Genomic DNA, 21,247 nt, shown 5'->3' with positions numbered 1-21,247 from the left:
TTCTCATGCACAGAGCAGCCATAACTAGGTAAGGTAAAAGGTAAAAATTAGGTAAGCAACATGCCAATCATGTTATGCAATCATAAGCTGCTTTCTGTTAACATTACCCTTTTCCAAAGTTTCCCAGAGTATTGGTTGGTTGCTGTTGTTTATGCATCTGGTTGCAAAGCAAAGTATCCATCTCTGTCAAAATTACTACTAGGCCTCCCACACTTTCAAAAAATAATTGGATTCCCCCCCCCCCCAACCTAGGCTGCACACATTGCAAGAACAGCGGTAGAGCAGCAGAATGACAGCAGACAATTTCCGGGGCAATTTTATTATTTATGTAAAACCCTATTTCCTAATTAAGATGCAGATTTTTTTTAAGGCAAGGGCTAGAATTTCATAAAATGTGTACAATGAAGAGTCAGCACTAATATGATCCATGAAAAGCATGGCTGTTTGCATGAAATCTGATTCTTCTCATTGAATAAACTACCCCTAAATCACAATTAGCCAAGAGTGTTCACTGGTTAAATTTGGTTTTCTTATGATTGCATCATGAACTTTTTTCTAATAAGTATTAATAATTTAAATAATAATTTTATTATTTATACCCTGCCTATCTGGCTGGGTTTCCCCAGGAAAAAGGATTTTCCATTTTACCAGCACTTTTCACAGAAGATCTCAAAAAATCACCCATCCCTCAGTAGGTAAAAGTATCCCCTGGCTACATACAGCCTCCAGAAGGCCTATTAGAACTTCAACACTTCATGGGACACAAATGGATTCCAAACCCTTGCTATTACCATTATAATTATGAATATGAAAGGACAACCACACTCACTGAAATCCTAATGGTAGTAAATAATATGCTCATCTCAAAGCAGCCTAGGAAAGGTAAAGGGACCCCTGACCATTAGATCCAGTCATGACTGACTCTGGGGTTGCGGCGCTCATCTCGCTTTATTGGCCGAGGGAGCCGGCATACAGCTTCTGGGTCATGTGGCCAGCATGACTAATCCGCTTCTGGCGAACCAAAGCAGCGCACAGAAACGCCGTTTACCTTCCCACCAGAGCGGTACCTATTTATCTACTTGCACTTTGATGTGCTTTCGAACTGCTAGGTTGGCAGGAGCAGGGACCGAGCAACGGGAGCTCACCCCGTCGCAGGGATTCAAACCACCGACCTTCTGATCGGCAAGTCCTAGGCTCTGTGGTTTAACCCACAGCGCCACCCGCGTCCCCAAAGCAGCCTAACTACCTGCAATAAGCAGGGTGTCTATGAATTAACCCATACTACTTTGATTGCCACACATCAAGAGCAAACTGGCTGACATTCCACAGGTGCATGCATGATTAGAAGGGTGCATTGCTTTAAAAAAAGCAGGTGATGAAGCATCAGCACCAAGACATACAAGGTTCAATCTACCACACCTCCATTTAAGATCTTGGGTAACAAGAGTTGGGAAAACTAATGAAAGCAGCTGCCACACAAATCTGACTCTACTAGGCAAATCCATCAGCAAGGATACACCAGTACCAATAATAATAGCATATAAATAAGCCAGTGACGACCAACAATTTCATTCAAGCAGACAACAGGGAAAGTTTCTACTATCCAAGGACTCTCCTTCCTTGGAAGTTTTTAACAATTATATAATTCTATGATCTGTGTGAGTGTATCCTCATCACAGGTCTCTTTACTACATGACACATAATCTACTGGAATCTGGCACACAGTATTTTCTGTGACAGCAACTGTGAAATTCTGTTTGCTTGTTTGTTTTTATTAAATCAGTGGTTTAATAAAATCAGTGGTTTTTATACCACCCTTCATCTGAGGATCATATAGCAATTTAAAATATAAAAACACAAAAATACATAACGTAGTAACAAAAATTACCAATAAACACACCAGTTTAAAAGGCCACAGATGGGTTTAATTAGCCAAAGGCCCGAGAGAAGAGGAATGTTTTTGCCTGGCGCCTAAACATATGTAACAAAAGTGCCAAGTGAGCCTACCTGGGGAAAACAATCCACAAGTGGGAACCCACCACAGAGAAAGCCTGTTCTCATATTGCCACCCTCCGGACCTCTACAGGCTCTTCATATGTTCTCATTATAAATATGAAGCTGACGTAATGAAATTAAAGCTGCTAAACTAGGCAGTTCCAAAAGCTGCCACTCAAAAGACAAAAATCACAGCTCCTGACCTTGTGTTTGTCTTGCTGGTAATTCAGCCCGTCTTGTTCTTCATGTTGGCGTGGGCTGCCTCTCTCCCTCACATTTCTATACCCAGGACTGGGTATAACATATTCTTTTCCTAGATCGATATCTTTCATCTTCTCCTTCTGTTAACGCCAGGGTTAACAAATGTATCTGCCACACAGAAAACTCTGGAGGAAAAAGAGACAAAGCAATCTTGCATTAGAATCATCACGCCCCGTATCTTCTTAAAGGATGTTTTAAACAAGCTTGGATTGCAGTTTTTGAATCCTATAGCAAAATATGACCATGCTATTATCCTTCCGTTACCACCTGCAGATCCATGTCAGAAATTAGTCTAGCGCCAGGCACATTTTGTGACTGGTACGGGTCCAACTGCTGTCACACAGATCTCTTAATGCTAGGTTGGTGATTGGGGAAAGCAAAATGTCACTTTGAGAAGGATCTGAAATATTTTATTTCAAGCTTGAATTTGATTTATTCTGGATTGTTTTATTTGACGTTTTAATGTGTTGTAAACCACTTTGAGATTTGTTGTTTACAATATAAAGTGGTATAGAAATGGAATTAATCATCACCATCATGAATTTGGAGGGGGGGGCGGTGCCAAGACATTCCATTGTGGCTACTGTGACCTAGGTCTAAGCTGCCATTGGGCGATTAGATTATATACCTGAGTGTCTAACATTGCTGCAGATTATATGTCACATCCCATGCACCAGCCTAGCAGTGATCTCAAAGTAAAGAGAAACACACACACTACTCCCTAAAAAGTTTGTCATGCAAGTTTCAGAAGCAGCATTTGGAGTCCATGTGCCTGAGGATAGCTTTATCATCTGTTCTAAAACACTTCACAATTCTTAACATGCAGGACCCAGCCATGATCTTGACAAGCACAGAAAGGTCATGAGGGACTACTGTATTTGACTGAACAGACCTATCAACACACTCCTGAATTTCACTACATGTTTCCGAAAGGAAAAGCACAAGATGTAGCAATATGAATAAAACTAAGCTTTTGTCGGACGGAACTATGCATTAGGAAGAATGGAAACCCAGCTATTCTAAGCAGCACAAGGCACAAAGTTGGCTACAACAAAACACATACTTTAAGTTCCTACAGACAAAAAGTGGCAAAAAAGGGATTATGCCTCATGGTAACATAAAAAACAAATTGCAGTTCTGCCCACAGCTGTAACATACTAGTCTATAAGGAGTTATGGTACTTTAAGGGACAGTGTCTATGGGTGCCAATCTCCACAACAATTGTTGCTATTTCAGACTGAATATCCATATCAGCAAAGAAGGCATAATTGCCATTGCACAAATATAGCAATAGCCGCTCTAAGCCTCCCAATGGGAAGAACATATTCCTTTTAGAAATCTGTTGTTTCATCTTTATTCTTATAGGACCCCACTCAAACTATTTTATGTTACTCATAACTAGCTAAGAATCAATTTTCCACATAAATCTGTCAAAGAAACAGGTTTATTTTTAAGGTAAGGATAAGAAGATGCAGTCACTTCTGAAGAAATGCACATGCAGAAACAAGCTGTTATTCTCTGCAAGTTCATTTGAATGTTATCTTGCACTATGCAATAGTTACAGCCAATGCACTGTATTAATGCACCTCACACTGTGTCTCAAATACAGCAACAATGCAAGTTCAGTGTATTAGTCACTAAGGCTGCAGGACTAATCTTATGTAATGGAGTAAACACCATAGAATTCAATTGGTCTTACAGTAGTTTCAAGTAGAAAATAGTTGGGATCACACTGTAAGCAACTATACCTTCCATAGGAACTCCTTCATGTTACTATGTTTTCATCCTCCCAATGACGTCCATATTCCTTTCCTCACCCTTTTTTAAGGTTATGGCAACAAATCAACTGTCTATAAAGCCATCCCTTGGGGTGGGGGTGGGGAGTCACCTTGATCTGGTGTCACTGCCTTTGATACCCCAAGGGCATTTAAAGCAGTCTTTACAAATAAAATTAATACATCATCATAGCAGATCTATGAAACAGCCTCAGAGTGCATGAGTCTGCAAATCTTGCTATGTTGCCATGAAATAATCATTTTTGTCATTGGTAAAAACTGCACAAGTCTTCACATGAATTTAAAGATCTTTAGCAAAGCTATTTTCCTAAGGTACCAACTGACAGATCGATGTCCTTTTCATGTGCAGCTCATCAGGGTAGTTGCATTTGACTTGTTCCAAGGGATCTATACTGAACCCCCTCCCCCAAGAAAAAAACATTCACAGAACACCACTCCCTTATAAAATTTCTGGGTAGTCAGGATTCTGCATCCTCTCTCTCTGCTGCCAGAACTGATGCTTGGTCATCCATTACTTTGTTTGCAGCACCATCTGTGGGGCCAATTTATAAACAGCAGCAAGCAGTTCTTGTTTTAAACAACACTTTTAATGCATAATTTTAGAGCTGTGGGGCAGCAGCGGCAGCGCCTATCCTATGTTTCTCAACCCTTATGTCTCTTGAAAGGTACCCAGCACTAGACAGCCTCCCTTCTGCCACTGAGAACAGCAGCAGCAGCAACGTAAACAAGGGAGGGGTCCTCAACCTGTAAACTGCTCTGCATAGGCCATTTCACAATCCCATTCACTTCCATGCAGATACCTGAAGAGGGTGAGGGGCCGCCTTTTAAAAAGCACAGCAAAGTGAAAGAGGGAGGACTTGGATGACTGAAAAATCATTATTCTGCATGAAAAGGAAGAACAGGAAAGTCCTTTGTCACTAGATTTGTAGAAAGATGTGCAGTTCTTCTGCAGGAGTGTGCAAGGGAGGAAGCATCCTAAACCACTGGTAGGGCAGGAGAGGAAAAACACCAGGTCTGACTCTGCACCTTCTAATCTCTCTCTCTCACACACACACCAATTTCTGTGTTCATTCATAGGCTCTCCCCCCCCCGCCTCCATAAAGAAGTTACAAACAAAAATTCAAGGAGTGCAATCCGAATCACACTTACTAGAGAGTAAGGCTGCGATCCTAATGCCAGCCACTTACCTGAGAGCAAGCCTATGTCACTATTGAGCACGGTTGGCCTTCCTCCCAAGTAAACAGGCACAGAAGTGGTCAGCCAGCCCTTCAGAAGGACTCCCAATGCCCTCTCCCCCCAGTTGCCCTCCCCACTTAAGGAAAGCGATGTCTGTTTCACTGCCCCCTTCAAGGCTCTACCCCAAAGGTCTCGATGAGGAAGAGCGTGGGTGGCACAAGGAACTGCCCAAGTTTGCAAAACGAAGAGGCAGAAACGAATCTGGGCTCCTGAATAAACTGGGAATGATGGGGAGGTGGAGGTTTTTTATTGTTGTTTTTTTGCTTGGGGGAGAAGAAAGAAAGGAGGAAATGAGATTCCACTTCTTACTGGAACCGAGGCTGCATCAGCAATTAGGGAAGGCCGTCCTTTTGGTACTGTTAATCTTCTGACTGCATATGCAAATCTATAGATAGATATGTACAGTGTGTCCCCTTCCCAATCCTGCCCGTTCCTGGCCCCACCCCGCACGAAATGTCTCATGCATTCATAGGCATAGGCCGCCCCCTCCCATAAATAAATTACAAACAAAAAACCCCAGCCCAAAGTCAAAGGTATTGTGGGGGGGGAGGGGCGCCTCCCCGGCGGATCTCTTTCAAAATGTCCTCCTTCTCTCCCCCCCCCCGCACCTTCCAAAACACCCCCCCCCAAAAAAAATTACCAAACAGCCTCCACCTTTTCCTTACAAGGAACTCCGTTCAGAGTCCAGGGTGGAGAGAAGGGAAGTCTTCAGGAGCAGCTCCCCCCAAAATGTATATATGACCCCCCCTCACAAAAACGACGCCTGAGGTCCCCATAACAGCCCTTGACCCCCCCCAAAAAAAGGACTTCTGAGGAGAACAAACCTCATTTAAGCCGTTCCCCCCCCCCTGCTCAAGTGTCTTGTGAGGGGAGGGGGGCATTTCCCCAATTTAAATAACCGCCCCCCCCCCTCTATTTGAATAACCGCCCTCCTACCTGGCTTGAGCGACAGCGCCTCTACAGCCCTCAGCGGCCCCGGAGCCACAACTGGGGTCAATAGGCAGCCCGAGAACCTCAGTTCGGCTCCTCAGTCGCACTGCGCCTGCGCGGGCAGCCCAGTCCGCTACCACTTACCACCACCACCAGCAGAGTCTTCTTTTCCCCTCCTTCGCGGGGTGCTTCGGGAGATGTAGTCCGCGTTCCCTGCCTGTGCCCCTGCTCGGGCCGCGGAGAGGGACTACGCATCCCACAAGACAGCGCGCGGGGCGGCAAGCCGGCTCCTTGCCCCGAAGGCTCCTCCCACCTTTATCCTCTCCTCTCGCCGGCCGGGTCCTGAACATTCTGAGCGCCTCTCGGGTTCTTCTGGGCGCTTCACACGTGCGCTTCCCACCCCCTAGGGCGGCGCACGTGTCCGGGGGTGGTGGTGGAGGGTTCCCAGCTCGGACGCTGAGGTATATTGCAGCGGGAGCTGCAAATGGCACGAGCCGGTTTTGAGCTGCGCGGACCCATGCGCGCTTTCCCTGGTAATGGGGTCCCATTGAACTGAATGGGGTGCTGTGGGGCTCGCTTCTGTAGACCCGCTGTCGCTGTTAATCTGCAGTCTCTGCGCGCGCGGTGGTTTTGGGGAAAGGGGAGCTTCTCCCCCCCCCCCCGGAATGAGCTCCGTTGGATTTTTCTTTGTAAAAAACGCCCATAGGATTTTGCGCTGGTACTGAGCCGCCTTCGTAGGATGCGCGGAGTGGATAGGAGTGGTTTAGTTTTGACAAGGTTCATGTACCGCTTTTAAACCTCATAAGTAGTTCAGATAATCAATGTGAAACATTCACTGCTAATACCAGTAACTTTAACAACAAACTAGTCTCAGGGTCGTTGCTTCTACCCCCACGTTAGGAGAAAGCTTTCCTGCGTTACAGCGGGGTGGTCTAGATAGCGCTCTTGATCCCTTCCAACAAGTCTATGATTCTATGAAATGCACATCAAGCTTATCATATAGAGTTGGAAGGGACCCCAAGGGTCATCTACTCCAACCCCTTGCAATGCAGGAATCTCGGCTAAAGCATCTCAGCTAAAAACCTCCAAGGAAGGTGACTCCCACACTTCTTGTGGGAGTCAGTTCAACCGCTGAACAGCTTTTACTGTCAGAAAGTTTCCCCGAATGTTTAGTCATAATCTCCTTTCAACTGGAAGCCATTAGATTGAGTCCTACCCTCCAGAGCAGGAGAAAACAAGCATGCTCCCTTCTCCATGTGACAGTCCTTAAGATACTTGAAGATGGCTATCATATCTCCTCTCAGTCTCCTCTTTTCCAGGCTAAACATACCCAATTCCTTCAACTGTTCCTCATAAGGCTTGGTTTCCTGACGCTTGATCATCTTGTTCACCCTCCTCTGCACATGTTTCAGCTTGTCAACCTCCTTAAATTGTGGTGCCCAGAATTGGACACAGTATTCCAAGTGTGGTCTGACTAAGGCAGAATAGAGATACTATTACTACCCGTGATCTGGACACTAGACTTCTCTTGATGCAAAGTAGAAGTAAAATCAGTGTTATCAATGGGCAGGGAAACAAAATATTGGAAAAAATATTGGTATGAGCTTTCGTGTGCATTTCTTTTCTTGTGGCTGCCACACTGAAAGACTGATTGCTAGCAAGTGTGGCACAAACGTTAGTTGGCACTTGTAAAGGTGCCAGTTCCTCACACCAAAGCAGTCAAGTGGGCATGTATCGAGAGTAAGGTGGTCTGTACTTTGTGCAATTCATTGCATTGCCCTCTGATTTGCAGTTCCATCCTGCCCACACTACGCTGCTGGGAGCAATGATGCAGCTGATGAGGTGCACTCTAGTCTACGAAAGCATATGCTGTGATGTCATGGAATGTAAAGCTATTGATAGCAACTGGCCTTAATGGCTATATTTACCATCAGTATTAGAAGCAGAGTATAGTTTCTGAAACTCACAGGAGAGGAGACCAATGCAGTTGCGTTCATGTCCTGCCTGCAGATTTCCCACAGGCATCTGGCTGGCCATTAGGAAAACAGGATGCTGGACTAGATGGGCCATTGGCCTGATCCAGCCCTAAGGCTGGATATCTAGGATATGGGGCAGGGAGAGTTAAAACATTGGGGCTAAAAGGCCATGAATGCCTTGGTTGTGGCTTTGTTTCAAGGCTGCTTCTGCGTTTTCTTTCTGTTACACTTTATGTAGTTACTGTCTTAGTCTGCAATTAACACACTTGCCCGAGAGGAAGCCCCGTTGGCTTTAGTGTGGCTTACTTCTTCTTCTTTTTTAATATATTTTATTAAGGGTTTTCTTGTTTTACAGTGTAAGTGTAATGCCTCGTATTTTGTCCCCTCCCCCCCCCCCCGTGTAACATTTTTACAAATCCATTTCATTTGTTGAGGCATTAGGGGGAGAAGAAAAAAGAAAAGAAAAAAAAAAGAAAAGAAAGGAGGGTGGAGGGAGGGGAGATGGATGGGGGTGGGGTAGCGGTGTTTCTATTATGCTTAATGTATGTAGTTTGGTGTCAGCGTGCTTGTGTTATTCACTTGTGTTCCTTTGGTGGTGAGAGAGGTTGGGGTTGGCCTAGGATGTGATTGTTTGTTTGTGATTGGCTGTGGTGATCTTTGTTTTCGTGTGTGAGTGAGGTGGGTGGGTGTTTTGGATCAAGTTAGCCATATTGATTTGTATGCTGTTGGTGGATTATTGTCATTGTCCTGTTGGGCTGTGTATGTGATAAAGAGGAGCCATACCGGGGTGAAGGTGTCTTCTTCTGTTTGTCCCCGTGTCAGTTTCAGTTTATTAGTTAATTTTTCTAGTAGGGCTGTTTCCCATACTATTTGGTACCATTGGTCCATGCTTACTCCTGACAGGTCTCTCCAGTGTCTGGTTATGGTGTTTCTGGCTGCTGAAAGTAGGTGGGTTATGAGTTCTTTGTGGTGTAAATGGGCATTGTTGTCTTGGAAGATGTTTAGTAGGGCCAATTCTGGGGTGAAGTCTAATACTTGCTTTGTTATTTTACATATTTCTTGTATGGCTGTTGTCCAGAATAGTTGGATTTTGGGACACTCCCACCACATGTGAAGGTATGTGCCTGTGGAGGTGCACCCTCTCCAGCATTTTGGTGAGGTTCCTGGGTGTATTAGCGCTAGTTTCCTTGGTGTTAGGTACCACCTGTAGGTGAGTTTCAGTGTGAGTTCTTTTCTTTTCGTTGATATGGATTTAAAGGGGGGTTTAGACCACATTCTGGTCCATTCTGGTCCATTGAGTGGGGTTAATCTCATAGCCTATGTCATTCTCCCATCGTTTTTTGATTGCGTCTAGGGGATTTAGTGTGGCTTACTTCTGAAGAAGACATGTCTAAGATGGCACTGTTAATTATTTTCCTGTATACTCCCCTGAGAGTTTTAACTGAAGGGCAGAGCTGACATTTTCTAAATAAATACATGAAATGCAAGCACTCCATTAGATCCTAGCAGGCCCAGAACTCATGCAAGAGAAGAACAAGGTGACCTACTTACAAGGATGGTATAATTAGCAATGGTTTCCTACCTTACTGACCACCTCATTTGGGGCTAAATGTGTTAGGAAGGAAATGCTTGGGCCTTGATTCAAAACCTAAGTACTGTAAGTGAGAGTGGGAAATGGTTGCTGCTGAGAGGCAAAGCTAAGGCCACGGAAAATAGAATAATAGTCATCTAGTCCAACTCCTGCAATGCAGAAATCACAGAATCCCTAACAGGTGCTCATCATGGGACTGAAACTGCCTTGGTCGCGCTGGTTGATGATCTCTGGCGGGCTAGGGACAAAGGTGAGAGTTGTTTCCTAGTTCTGCTGGATCTCTCAGCGGCGTTTGATACCATCGACCATAACATCCTTCTGGACCGTCTAGAGGGGCTGGGAGCTGGGGGCTCTGTTATACAGTGGTTCTGCTCCTTCCTCCTGGGCCGTGTTCAGAAAGTGGTGGGGGGGGGATGAGTGTTCAGACCCCTGGGCCCTCACTTGTGGGGTGCCTCAGGGTTCTGTCCTCTCCCCCATGCTTTTTAACATCTATATGAAGCCGCTGGGAGAGATCATCAGGGGGTTTGGACTGGGTGTCCATCAATATGCAGATGATACCCAGCTCTACCTCTCTTTCAAATCAGAACCAGTGAAGGCGGTGAAGGTCCTGTGTGAGTGCCTGGAGGCGGTTGGAGGATGGATGGCGGCTAATGGATTGAAGTTGAATCCTGACAAGACAGAAGTACTGTTTTTGGGGGACAGGGGGCGGGCTGGTGTGGAGGACTCTCTGGTCCTGAATAGGGTAACGGTGCCCCTGAAGGACCAGGTGCGCAGCCTGGGAGTCATTTTGGACTCACAGCTGTCCATGGAGGCACAGGTCAAATCTGTGTCCAGGGTAGCTGTTTACCAACTCCACCTGGTACGCAGGCTGAGACCCTACCTGCCCGCGGACTGTCTCGCCAGAGTGGTGCATACTCTAGTTATCTCCCGCTTAGACTACTGCAATGCGCTCTACGTGGGGCTACCTTCGAAGGTGACTCGGAAACTACAACTAATCCAGAATGCGGCAGCTAGACTGGTGACTGGGGGCGGCCACCGAGACCACATAACACCGTCTTGAAAGACCTACATTGGCTCCCAGTAGATTTCCGAGCACAATTCAAAGTGCTGGTGTTGACCTTTAAAGCCCTAAACGGCCTCGGCCCAGTATACCTGAAGGAGCGTCTCCACTCCCATCGTTCTGCCCGGACACTGAGGTCCAGCGCCGAGGGCCTTCTGGCGGTTCCCTCATTGCGAGAAGCAAAGCTACAGGGAACCAGGCAGAGGGCCTTCTCGGTAGTGGCGCCCGCCCTGTGGAACGCCCTCCCATCAGATGTCAAAGCAATAAATACCGTATTTTTCCTTCTATAACACGCAGATTTTTTCTTCTAAAAAGGAAGGGGAAATGTCTGTGCGTGTTATAGAGCGAATGTGTGGTCCCTGGAGCCGAAAAATCATGCAAAAATCAAATCGCGGCGCTGCACGCTGCACGGAGAAGCGAAACCTGAAAAGAGGAAGCGGCTGCTTTCCTGCATTCTGCCTCAGGGTCTTACTGCCCACCCCCCTCTGTTTCGTTGCTGTGTTTGCTGAAACGGAACAAAGAGCAGGGAAAGCCCCTCCCCTCCAGGCAAGCTCCGGTGCTGCTGGGGGAGAGGGAGAGAGAGGGGGGAAGGGAGAGAGAGGGGGGAGGGGGAGGGAGAGAGGGGGGAGGGCGAGAGAGGGGGAGGGAGGGAGGGGAGAGAGAGAGAGAGAGAGAGAGAGAGAGAGAGAGAGAGAGAGATGGCTGGCTTGGGTGGGGGGAAACTTTTGCCTTTCTTTCCTCCCTCCCGTTAAATCCCTCTCCTGCATTCTTAGCCAGCTGCTTCTCTGCACACCCCTCTAATGTCCCTTCTTTGTTTTTCCTTCGCTCCCCACTTAAAATGTGGTTACAAAGCATGGATCCACAGGGATCCTCAGGATCTTTGCATTGGGTCACCCCAAATTCACCATCAGATCACATAGCATGTCCATGGCTACAGCCTGCACCAAAAAAATCAGGCACCCACTGTTGCTTGGGGCTGCAGTGGTGCAAAAATGTGGTTTAAAAGCATGGATCCACAGGGATTCTCAGGATCCTTGCATTGGGTCACCCCAAATTCACCATCAGATCACATAGCATGTCCATGGCTACAGCCTGCACCAAAAAAATCACGCACCCACTGTTGCCTGGGGCTGCAATGGTGCAAAAATGTGGTTACAAAGCATGGATCCACATGGATCCTCAGGATCTTTGCATTGGGTCACCCCAAATTCACCATCAGATCACATAGCATGTCCATGGCTACAGCCTGCACCAAAAAAATCACGCACCCACTGTTGCCTGGGGCTGCAATGGTGCAAAAACGTGGTTACAAACCATGGATGCACAGGGATTCTCAGGATTTTTGCATTGGGTCAGCCCAAATTCACCATCAGATCACATGTCTGTGGCCACAGCATGAAGCACAAAAATGATACATCCACTGTTTCATTCAGAATGTTTTTTCCCTTGTTTTCCTCCTCTAAAAACGATGTGCGTGTTATGGTCAGGTGCGTGTTATAGAGCGAAAAATACGGTAACTACCTGACATTCAGAAGACATCTTAAGGCAGCCCTGTTCAGGGAAGTTTTTAATCTGTGATATTTTAGTGTATTTTTGGTTTCTATGGAAGCCACCCAGAGTGGCTGGGGAAACCCAGCCAGATGGGCGGGGTACAAATAATAAATTATTATTATTATTATTATTATTATTACTCCATCCAACCTCTGCTTAAAAACCTCCAGTGAATGAGAGTCCATCACCTTCCAAAGCCCTTTCCACCCATTTAACAGCTCTTACTGTTGGAAAATTCTTCCTAATGTTTTCTCGGAATCTCTTTTCATTTGAATCAATTGGTTTGGGTTTTACCCTCTGGAGCAACAAAAGACAAAATTGCTTCATCTTCCATGGGACAGCTCTTCAGATATTTGAATAAATGGCCTCAGGGGTAGCTTGCAATAAAAGGCCAATCAAAATGTAATTTGGATATTTCTCCTGGAGCCAAGTATGGGGGAAGTGCTATAGTTAATTTGCATATGTAAGTTATTGCTACAGATGATTTGCATACACTCATTTTTACAGTCCACGCTTCTCATATGTAGAGCAGGGGTGGCAACCTGTGGCCTTTTGGATGCTGTTGGAGGGCTCCCAACTGTTGGAATTTTGGTTCCCACCAGCTGCAACTACTCTATTCCGAACTTAAAAATGGAAAGTGTAATGCTGGTGGTCAACAAAAGAGGTTTAAAGACTCTCTCAAGGCAAATCTAAAAAAATGTGACAACTGGGAAACACTGGCCTGTGAACACTCCAGTTGGAGAACAGCCTTTACCAAAAGTGTCATGACCTTTGAAGACCCTCGAATGTAGGATGAAAGGGAGAAATGTGCTAAGAGAAAGGCACACTTGGCAAACCCTCACAGTGATCAACTCCTGCCAGGAAACCTATGTCCCCGCTGTGGAAGGATGTGTGGATCAGAATTGACCTCCACAGTCACTTTTGGACTCACTGTTGAGACCATGTTCATGGAAGACAATCTTGCTTGACTATGATTGATCCATTGCCAAATAAGTAGAAGACTCTTCTCCCATTCACTAAGGACAGGAAGGGTATGCCATTTTGTCAGCTATTTGCTAGTCATTGTACACCATTTACCCATAATTTCCCTAACAAAGGAGATACTTGTCAGGACCATTTAAATAATGGCTTCTTAGGCTCCTTAAGACAAGAGGGTTGGTGGAACCAGCAGTGCAGCTGATTGTTATCAGCAGGGAGGCATTTGTTAAGTAAATGGCTCACAAGGCCCAATAAATATTTGGCAGAAATTATCTCCCCTCCCCTCCCCTTCCCCTTTCACTCCTTAGGCATGACCCTGGTGACCCCAACATGCAAATGTTCCAATCACCCATTGCTGCAGCATTTCCTCTTTCAGATTCCATTCTCCATCTCATGATCACCCTCAGCATTTTGGTCAGGAGACCATGTGTTCAATTACTAAACCATCTTAATTTCAACTTCCCCTTCCCTCAGTAAAACAGTGGACACTCAAATGGAGCAAAGGCTTATTTAATTCTTTTGCAGATGTGGTTGCTCTCCAACTCCCATCAGCCCTAGCAAGCAAGGGATAAGAAACAGTTGTAGAGCAACATGGAGAGCGGCAGGTTCTGCACTCCTGTTTTAAATATACCTACCAGCCCAGGGGGACTGGGCCTTCAACAAAACCGAGTGGGTGGGACATAGTGTCTGTCAATCACCTGACATCATGATATCAGATGGCTGACAAGGATGTGGGACAACACAGCTGTCAAAGTTTTCATTGAAGCTGCTGCTAACACAGAGCTTTGTGCTATTGGACCAAGGTGGGCTCCCTACTTGGGCATTGGGACCATACCTTTCTCCAGCAATTGGGAGCTCACATTAAGCTCCCAACTGCTCCTTTTGTAGCCAGGTGACATAGATTGTCAGGTATGGAGCAGGTGGGCGTGGCTTGCAAGGAACAGCCTGGCAGGCAGTATTGGGACCACTACCCAGCGAAATTTGGTCCATCATCCAAAATTCCCCATCTACAACCAAAACATTGCAGTTGTGGAGCACTCTTGCCTTTTTTCAGGATACTCCATTCCTGTCCCACCCTTCATTGCAGGGGGTAGGGCTAGATGACCTTTGGGATCCCTTCCAACGTGATAATTCTTAGCGTTTTTTGGCCACTGAGCACATTCTGTCCTCAGTGGGTTGTCTGGAGCCATTTTTGCCCTGTTAGGTTTGTTCCCTCCTAAATAAATATGTATGCTGTTTGTTGATATATGATGATGATATCAAGGCTGAGCCTACAAAACAGATATTTTTAATATTTTAAAAAACATACTGCTCCAGGGTAAGAACTTGAAAAAGGGTGAGGGTGATTTAACACTTGGGAAAGTTGTCTCTTTACTTTGTGACTTGGGAGTTGGCCACAACCGTCTCCTGGCACCCTGTGAGAAACAAGACACCAGGAAGGACAACATGAAGCCATAATTTCTGACGAAAATATGCAGGTTTTGTTCTGACATTGTGTTCCAGAGCTCCTTTTTAAATGTCCTAACCCAGCAAGGAAGAACAGTGCCTGGAAGAAGCCATCTGGGGCTGCTAGTTGTTAAATGCACATAGTTGCCCGTCAACAAGAGCCAGATAGACTCCAATAAAACTCTCTTCTTTTGCCTTCAAAAAAAGAGGAAAACAGCCAGATAGGAACCGTTAACTGCAATATGCTTTATGGTCCTCATGTCATCTGTCTTCACCATAATTTGAATGGGACCAATCTATATCACCTATATTTAATAAATAGAATCAACCAGTGTTGCACAGGCTGTGTGTCACACACCACATATATTTAAGGCTCATGATGCTTCTCTGCAAACAGTCCTGGGAACTGTTTTTTGCCTCTTACAGGGCTGCATCTCCCAGCACCCTTGACAAACTACAATTCCCAGGATTCTTTGGGGGAAGTCATGGGCTTTAAATGTGTGGCCGTGTTGTTGTTGTTTAGTCGTTTAGTCGTGTCCGGCGCTCTTTGTGACCCCATGGACCAGAGCACACCAGGCACTCCTGTCTTCCACTGCCTCCCGCAGTTTGGACAAACTCATGCTGGTAGCTTCTATAACTCTGTCCAACCATCTCGTCCTCTGTTGTCCCCTTCTCCTTGTGCCCTCCATCTTTCCCAACATCAGGGTCTTTTCCAGGGAGTCTTCTCTTCTCATGAGGTGGCCAAAGTCTTGGAGCCTCAGCTTCAGGATCTGTCCTTCCAGTGAGCACTCAGGGCTGATTTCCGTCAGAATGGATAGGTTTGATCTTCTTGCAGTCCATGGGACTCTCAAGAGTCTCCTCCAGCACCATAATTCAAAAGCATCAATTCTTTGGCGATCAGCCTTTGCCTGGGATAATTCATATGTATAGATATCTCTGGGAAAATTAAAATGGTGGGTCTCTGCACTTTGCAGTCTGCCAGGCTACTGTAATGGTCCAAACTATAGCTTCATGGCTGAATGAGGGAACGTTTGACAATTGAAAAAGAAAGTAAATAAATTGCCTAAGGGCCACACTCCCATCTAAGCAATCTTCTGGGGAGCACATGCAAATGGTGGATGGGGACAGAGGCGATGCAACAAATGTAAATGTTAACTTGGTACAGTAGGCTAGTTTGAAGGAATGTGTGAAGTAGGGCTGGTGGGGTGTGGGGCCAGGAGAGAGTTGCGAGGGCCAGATAGAGGGGTCTGGGGGCTGCATCTGGCATTCATGTCAGGTCTCCCAGCCTCACTCTAAGTGCTACACCATCAAGAGTAATATGAGATGGGAGCCTTGGGGACACTAAATGAGGTGAAGGGACAACAGCAACTGTTCTTTGAGTTATTCTCCTTCTCCTCCACAATTTCTCTTCCCTGGGGCGCGAGCCTGGGCAGTGTGTATGGGGCCCTGGGCTGCCCAGATGACAAGAACATCCCCTCTTGGCCTTGCTAATGTGAGCCAAAGGAAAGGAAAGCAATATGTTTGGCACCAGCTTGGCTGCAGGAGTTGCTGGAAGGAGACAGTGTACAAGGCACCATCTAACCGCACTGAGGGCTCCACTCCAGATTTGCATCAGGTTTACTTTGCTTCTCCCAAAGATATCCCACAAGGCAGCAGGTATGGATTTTTCCTCTGGGATTTACTCTCAAAGCATTTCTGACAAATGAGGTTTAGGACCAGAGTTTTTGTCCTCCTAGATGGGCTCCCTTCCCAGGTTGATGAGCCCCATCTGCCCCTCACTTCCCTCTACATCTCGTGCAGAAAGGATTACATTTCCATGGACAGAACTAGGACAGGAGATATATCTGATACCATGATCTTGGGATGCTTCTGCCAGTTGCTGCGTGCCCCTTGCAGACTTGGGGGCAATTCACAGGAGCCTATTTTCCCCAGGGGACGCTCTTTACCAGTCACTTTTCAAAGAGTTCCTGGTTTCATCAGAGGCTCTTATCTCTTGCAACTCACTTCACCTTCTGATTCATCCCTTTCTGGCAGGTGAAAAAAACCAGCTGCTGCAAGCAAGATGTTAGGTTTGAATTCCAGGGTAAGTGAGGATAAAGACAAATTGTTACAGCTTATAGTTAAATTTTCTTATTCTTAAATGGAGTTATTGTTTCCTTGGACACACATTTCAAGTCTATTGAATTAGTATATTGATTGTTAAATTCCATACTGATTGTCTTTATCGTTTTTGTAAAGAACTATGCAGAAACTCCGGTTTTAGTATGCTGGCTGTTTGGCTGTAACAATAAACATTCATTCATTCATTCATTCCTACTTATCAAGTGGTGACTGAGAAAAAGCCTCACCACTAGCGAAAGCTCCCAGTCTTAGAATAACTGGGGCAGGGCTGAGGATGCATGTTTTTAATTGTTTAATTGCTCCTGCAGATGGTAAATTGGTCCTTTGCATTGGGCCTGATCTGGAGAAGCAAAAGAGCTGTGTTGAAATGTAGCCACCCATCCCTCACCTTGTTCATTTATTTTATTAAATTTCAAAAAATTCACATATACACCCCAAAACACAATAAATTTTTCTTTTTTCTTTTACTTCCTTTCCCGTTTTCCATGGTGTTTACAATTTCTCCCCTTTGCTTATATCATAACCACCATTCAGTAACCCATGAGTAGGCAAATTAAGGCCCAGGGGCTGGATCTGGCCCAATTGCCTTCTCAATCCGGCCCGCAGACGGTCCGGGAATCAGTGTGTTTTTACATGAGTAGAATGTGTTCTTTTATTTAAAATGCATCTCTGGGTTATTTGTGGGGCCTGCCTGGTGTTTTTGCATGAGCAGAATGTGTGCTTTTATTTAAAATTCATTAGGTTCTCTTATTGCTGTTGGCTCTACCAATTCCGCCTAGTTCATCGCTTTTCTTATCCATTACCCTGGTGGGGAATCTCTAGCTTATGGGCAACCATTTACCTGCTCTTGCTGCCACAGCACCCACTACAAAAGACAATCAGCACCAATTTTGGGTGAGGCCTCGCCCCAAATAGACGCAGTCATGCCCAAAATCGGCACAGATGGCAGCACCACTTCTCCGCTGGTTGAGGTGGCAGGGCAGATGGGGCACCCACAGGCGTGCTGCTTGGGGAGCTTCTGCCGCCTGAGGAAATGCCTAATGGTTGGGCTGGGTCTGTGTGACCCGATCCAGCAGCCAGCCAGAACCCTGATACTGAGCAAATTGATCTCAGAGGTCCCATTGGCTCCAGTCCAACCAACTGCAAATTACCTGGGCTCAGATTGCAGCCTGATTACGGAGTACTTTTCCCACACCACAATGGCGCCCTGCAAAATCCTTTTGCAAGTGCTTAATAACAGGCTAAGAGGAAGGGTTGCAAAATGACCTGTAAGAAGAAAACCACAGAGGATGCATTATACAGTGGGAAACTTGTAATAAATAGTCTTAAGCATGGACTCGCCTGGTGTTTTTAACACACAGTTCAGCCGATATCTTATGTTTCTTTTCGAATTCTGTCTTAGCTCAAGAGCACATTTAATGGAGTGGCTGGGTTGGAAATAAATTCTTCTTCTCTCAGTTAACCATCACTGTCTTTTGCTTTCTTTAAGATGAAGAACAATAATTTTTGATATAGCAGGATGTGCTGCCCAGGGTTAAGTATTGATATAATTTGGGGGGAGACCCCCAAACCCAACAAGACTCCCCTCTCAGCCTCGCTGATGTGGTCCTAAGCAGAGTAAGACATTTGGCACCAGCTTGGCTGCAGGAGTTGCTGGAAGGCAAGATTCCAGGCAAGTTGAAAAATACAGTCTAAGCTTCCTTTCTGAGGAATATAGCAGGTGAAACGAAGGAAAGTGGCTATAAAATAAAGGGTCATTTTTGTGGCAGAGAACCAAGTAGCAAAATAATGCAACTGAAAATAAAACAAAAACCTATTTTAAAACAGTATCAACTACAAACATTTTAATAAACATTTTAATGCTGCTTTTTAAAGATTGATTTGTGGCAAGCAGCCCAGGGAATATTTGCTGAGAGACTGCTATATAAATGATAAAAGTAACAACTTTTCTTCCTTCTCCTCTAAGGGCTTTTGTCTATTATTGCCCGCCCAAATCTTCAAAACTTTCTTGATGCAAAATCCTTTCTATCATGTCCTCTGCTTGCTCCTTTTCAATGCCACACATAATGAGCCATGCAAAGTGTTTTTTTGTTTGACTGTTGGTGCAAATTTAAGTATAGTTATTATGGCAAACTGAATGTGCTGGTTTGGCCACAGTTAATCAGATATCTTCCTGTAGAATATTCCACCGGGAGCTTTGAGCTTGCAAATATAAACTAGTTGGGTTGGAATTTTACTGCTGTTTGGGGTTATTTTATTCTGAGTGGTGTATTTTTGTTTTGTAAGCATGGTTGGAAATTCACACAGCTCTGTTCACCTCCTGCCTTTCAGCATTTGCCGCCTGAGGCAGCTCCCTCACTCTGCCTCCTGGTAGAGCCAACAACGTACGGAGAGTACCACTTGGGCACCATGAGTCCCTTGTAACCAAATGCAACTATTTTCTGCCGGGGAGCATTGTAGACATGCATGCTGGTTCCTTAGATCAGTGGCTCTCAAACTTTTTTTTTTTCTGGACCACACTTTCAGAATAAAAATCTGCTTGTGCCACACCAATTTTTTTATTGATAAGAAATACATTTGGAAGGTGGGAGAAGAAACACTCCTCCAACAGTGCTTGATTAATAACAAAGAACACAACTACTTTATAATAAGATCAACATCATCAATTTATTTATCTAGATGCCTCCCATCTGACTGGGTTGCCCCAGCCACTGAGGGTGGGGCGGGGGGGTGGGGAGGAGAAGAGTCAGAGTGGGAACAGTCAGAAGGAGACAGATAGGAAGTGATGGAAGGGGAAGAGGGAGAGAGCTAGGAGGTGGAAAGGCTCTCTGATGCTGAAGCAGAGCCCCAGCACCGCACAGGGAGTTCAGGAACAGAGAGCCTATGCCTGTGCCTTTGGCACAGGAAAGGAGAGGGTTAAAGCACAGAAATCAGAGACGTCCCATGAAGCTTCCCCACCTTTTCTGTTGGAGGGGAAGCAGGAGAAGACCACTCCTCGAATCTGAACCCGATGATTCGGATGCATGATTGTACTGTGCTGCTTGTACATATGCAAAATAAAGAGCTGTAAATATCTCTCTGAGTGAGCAAAGGGTGCTTATTGCGAAGAGCACACACAAGGCCATCACACCTATTAAGCACAGTAAAACATCAAACATTAAAAACTTCCCTATACATGGCTACCTACAGATGTCTTCTAAAAGTCAGATACAGTGGTACCTCAGGTTACAGACGCTTCAGGTTACAGACTCTGCTAACCCAGAAATAGTACCTTGGGTTAAGAACTTTGCTTCAGGATGAGAACAGAAATCGTGCTCCAGTGGCGCAGCGGCAGTGGGAGGCCCCATTAGCTAAAGTGGTACCTCAGGTTAAGAACAGTTTCAGGTTAAGAACGGTCCTCCAGAATGAATTAAGTACTTAACCCGAGGTACCGCTGTAGTTGTTTATTTCCTTGACATCATAGGGAATCCAAAAAGCATAAAACAATGCAGCCACATAAGAACATGGCTGATTCCCAGAACACAATATTGATTGTCCTTGAATCTTCCTGCCACACTTGCCATCCTCTCCTGCTACTCCAATGTGGCGTGCCACACCCTTTGAGAACCACTGCCTTCGATTCTTGCAATGCTTTGGTTCTCATTAGACCCTGTGGAACAGTTCTACATGACGATATTGAATCAGGCCGAATGCGAGGGGGGCTGTATCTGTCCCCACCTCATACAGTGAGGTCACCAGGGGCCCCCAGTGACGTCTTCTTGGGTGCACACACATTTTTGCACACAGAGACCCTGCAAGAGCACATGGCTACCACTTACTTCTGCGTGGAAAAGTGTTGAGGACAGTGTTGCCATGGGGTTGTACCTGCCCACTATTGAACGACCAGCACTGATCGCAGAGAAGATGCAAAAGATGCAATGCAAAAAATGCGTAGGCTCATTGAGCACACATCTTCAGCGGGGGCGGGGGGGGGGCCCTGCAATACACTACCCTTTCATATGCAACTCGCCTATCAAAGTGACTCAGCATTTTGCTAATCCCAAGATTACGTAAATCTGAGTCTGTGCATTTGTTCTACTGACCTCCTACCTGCTTATACACCCACACTTACCTAATAAAATCCCAGGCTCAGCTACCATTGTAGGGTGTGTGCTGTTATTTTTCTGGCTTATGAAACACTTTTACATGCTAACATTGATGCCGTTTTGCCATCTCAGTATAGCTTTTCCCTCAACAACCTATGTCACTATGATTCCTTCTGTAAAGATGATGAGCTGCAGCGAAGATTGTGACTTGCCATCGGCCA

General features: G+C 45.6%; 1 protein-coding gene across 3 annotated transcripts in view; it reads right to left on the bottom strand.

The window, feature by feature from the left end:
* The window catches only part of ABCC5 (ATP binding cassette subfamily C member 5), a 45,948-nt gene extending 39,585 nt beyond the window's left edge, over window positions 1–6,363 (bottom strand). For 2 of the 3 annotated variants that reach the window (XM_081862113.1, XM_081862116.1), the window contains exons 1-2: window positions 6,225–6,363; window positions 2,199–2,381 (exon numbers count right to left, since the gene is read on the bottom strand). In XM_081862113.1, the coding sequence (XP_081718239.1) occupies window positions 2,199–2,327 (129 nt within the window). In that variant the 5' untranslated portion in view covers window positions 2,328–2,381; window positions 6,225–6,363. Of the gene's footprint in view, window positions 1–2,198; window positions 2,382–5,239; window positions 5,265–6,224 lie in introns of those variants that run through there. The other variant, XM_081862114.1, reaches the window with a different exon arrangement.
* Between the last annotated feature and the right edge of the window lie 14,884 nt (window positions 6,364–21,247).

This window comes from Podarcis erhardii (genome assembly GCF_964252035.2).
Source record: "Podarcis erhardii genome assembly, chromosome: 5".
In the NCBI taxonomy this organism is placed as follows: domain Eukaryota; kingdom Metazoa; phylum Chordata; class Lepidosauria; order Squamata; family Lacertidae; genus Podarcis; species Podarcis erhardii.
The sequence above is the reverse complement of the archived record's forward strand: the minus strand, read 5'-3'. Positions and strand labels throughout refer to the sequence as shown.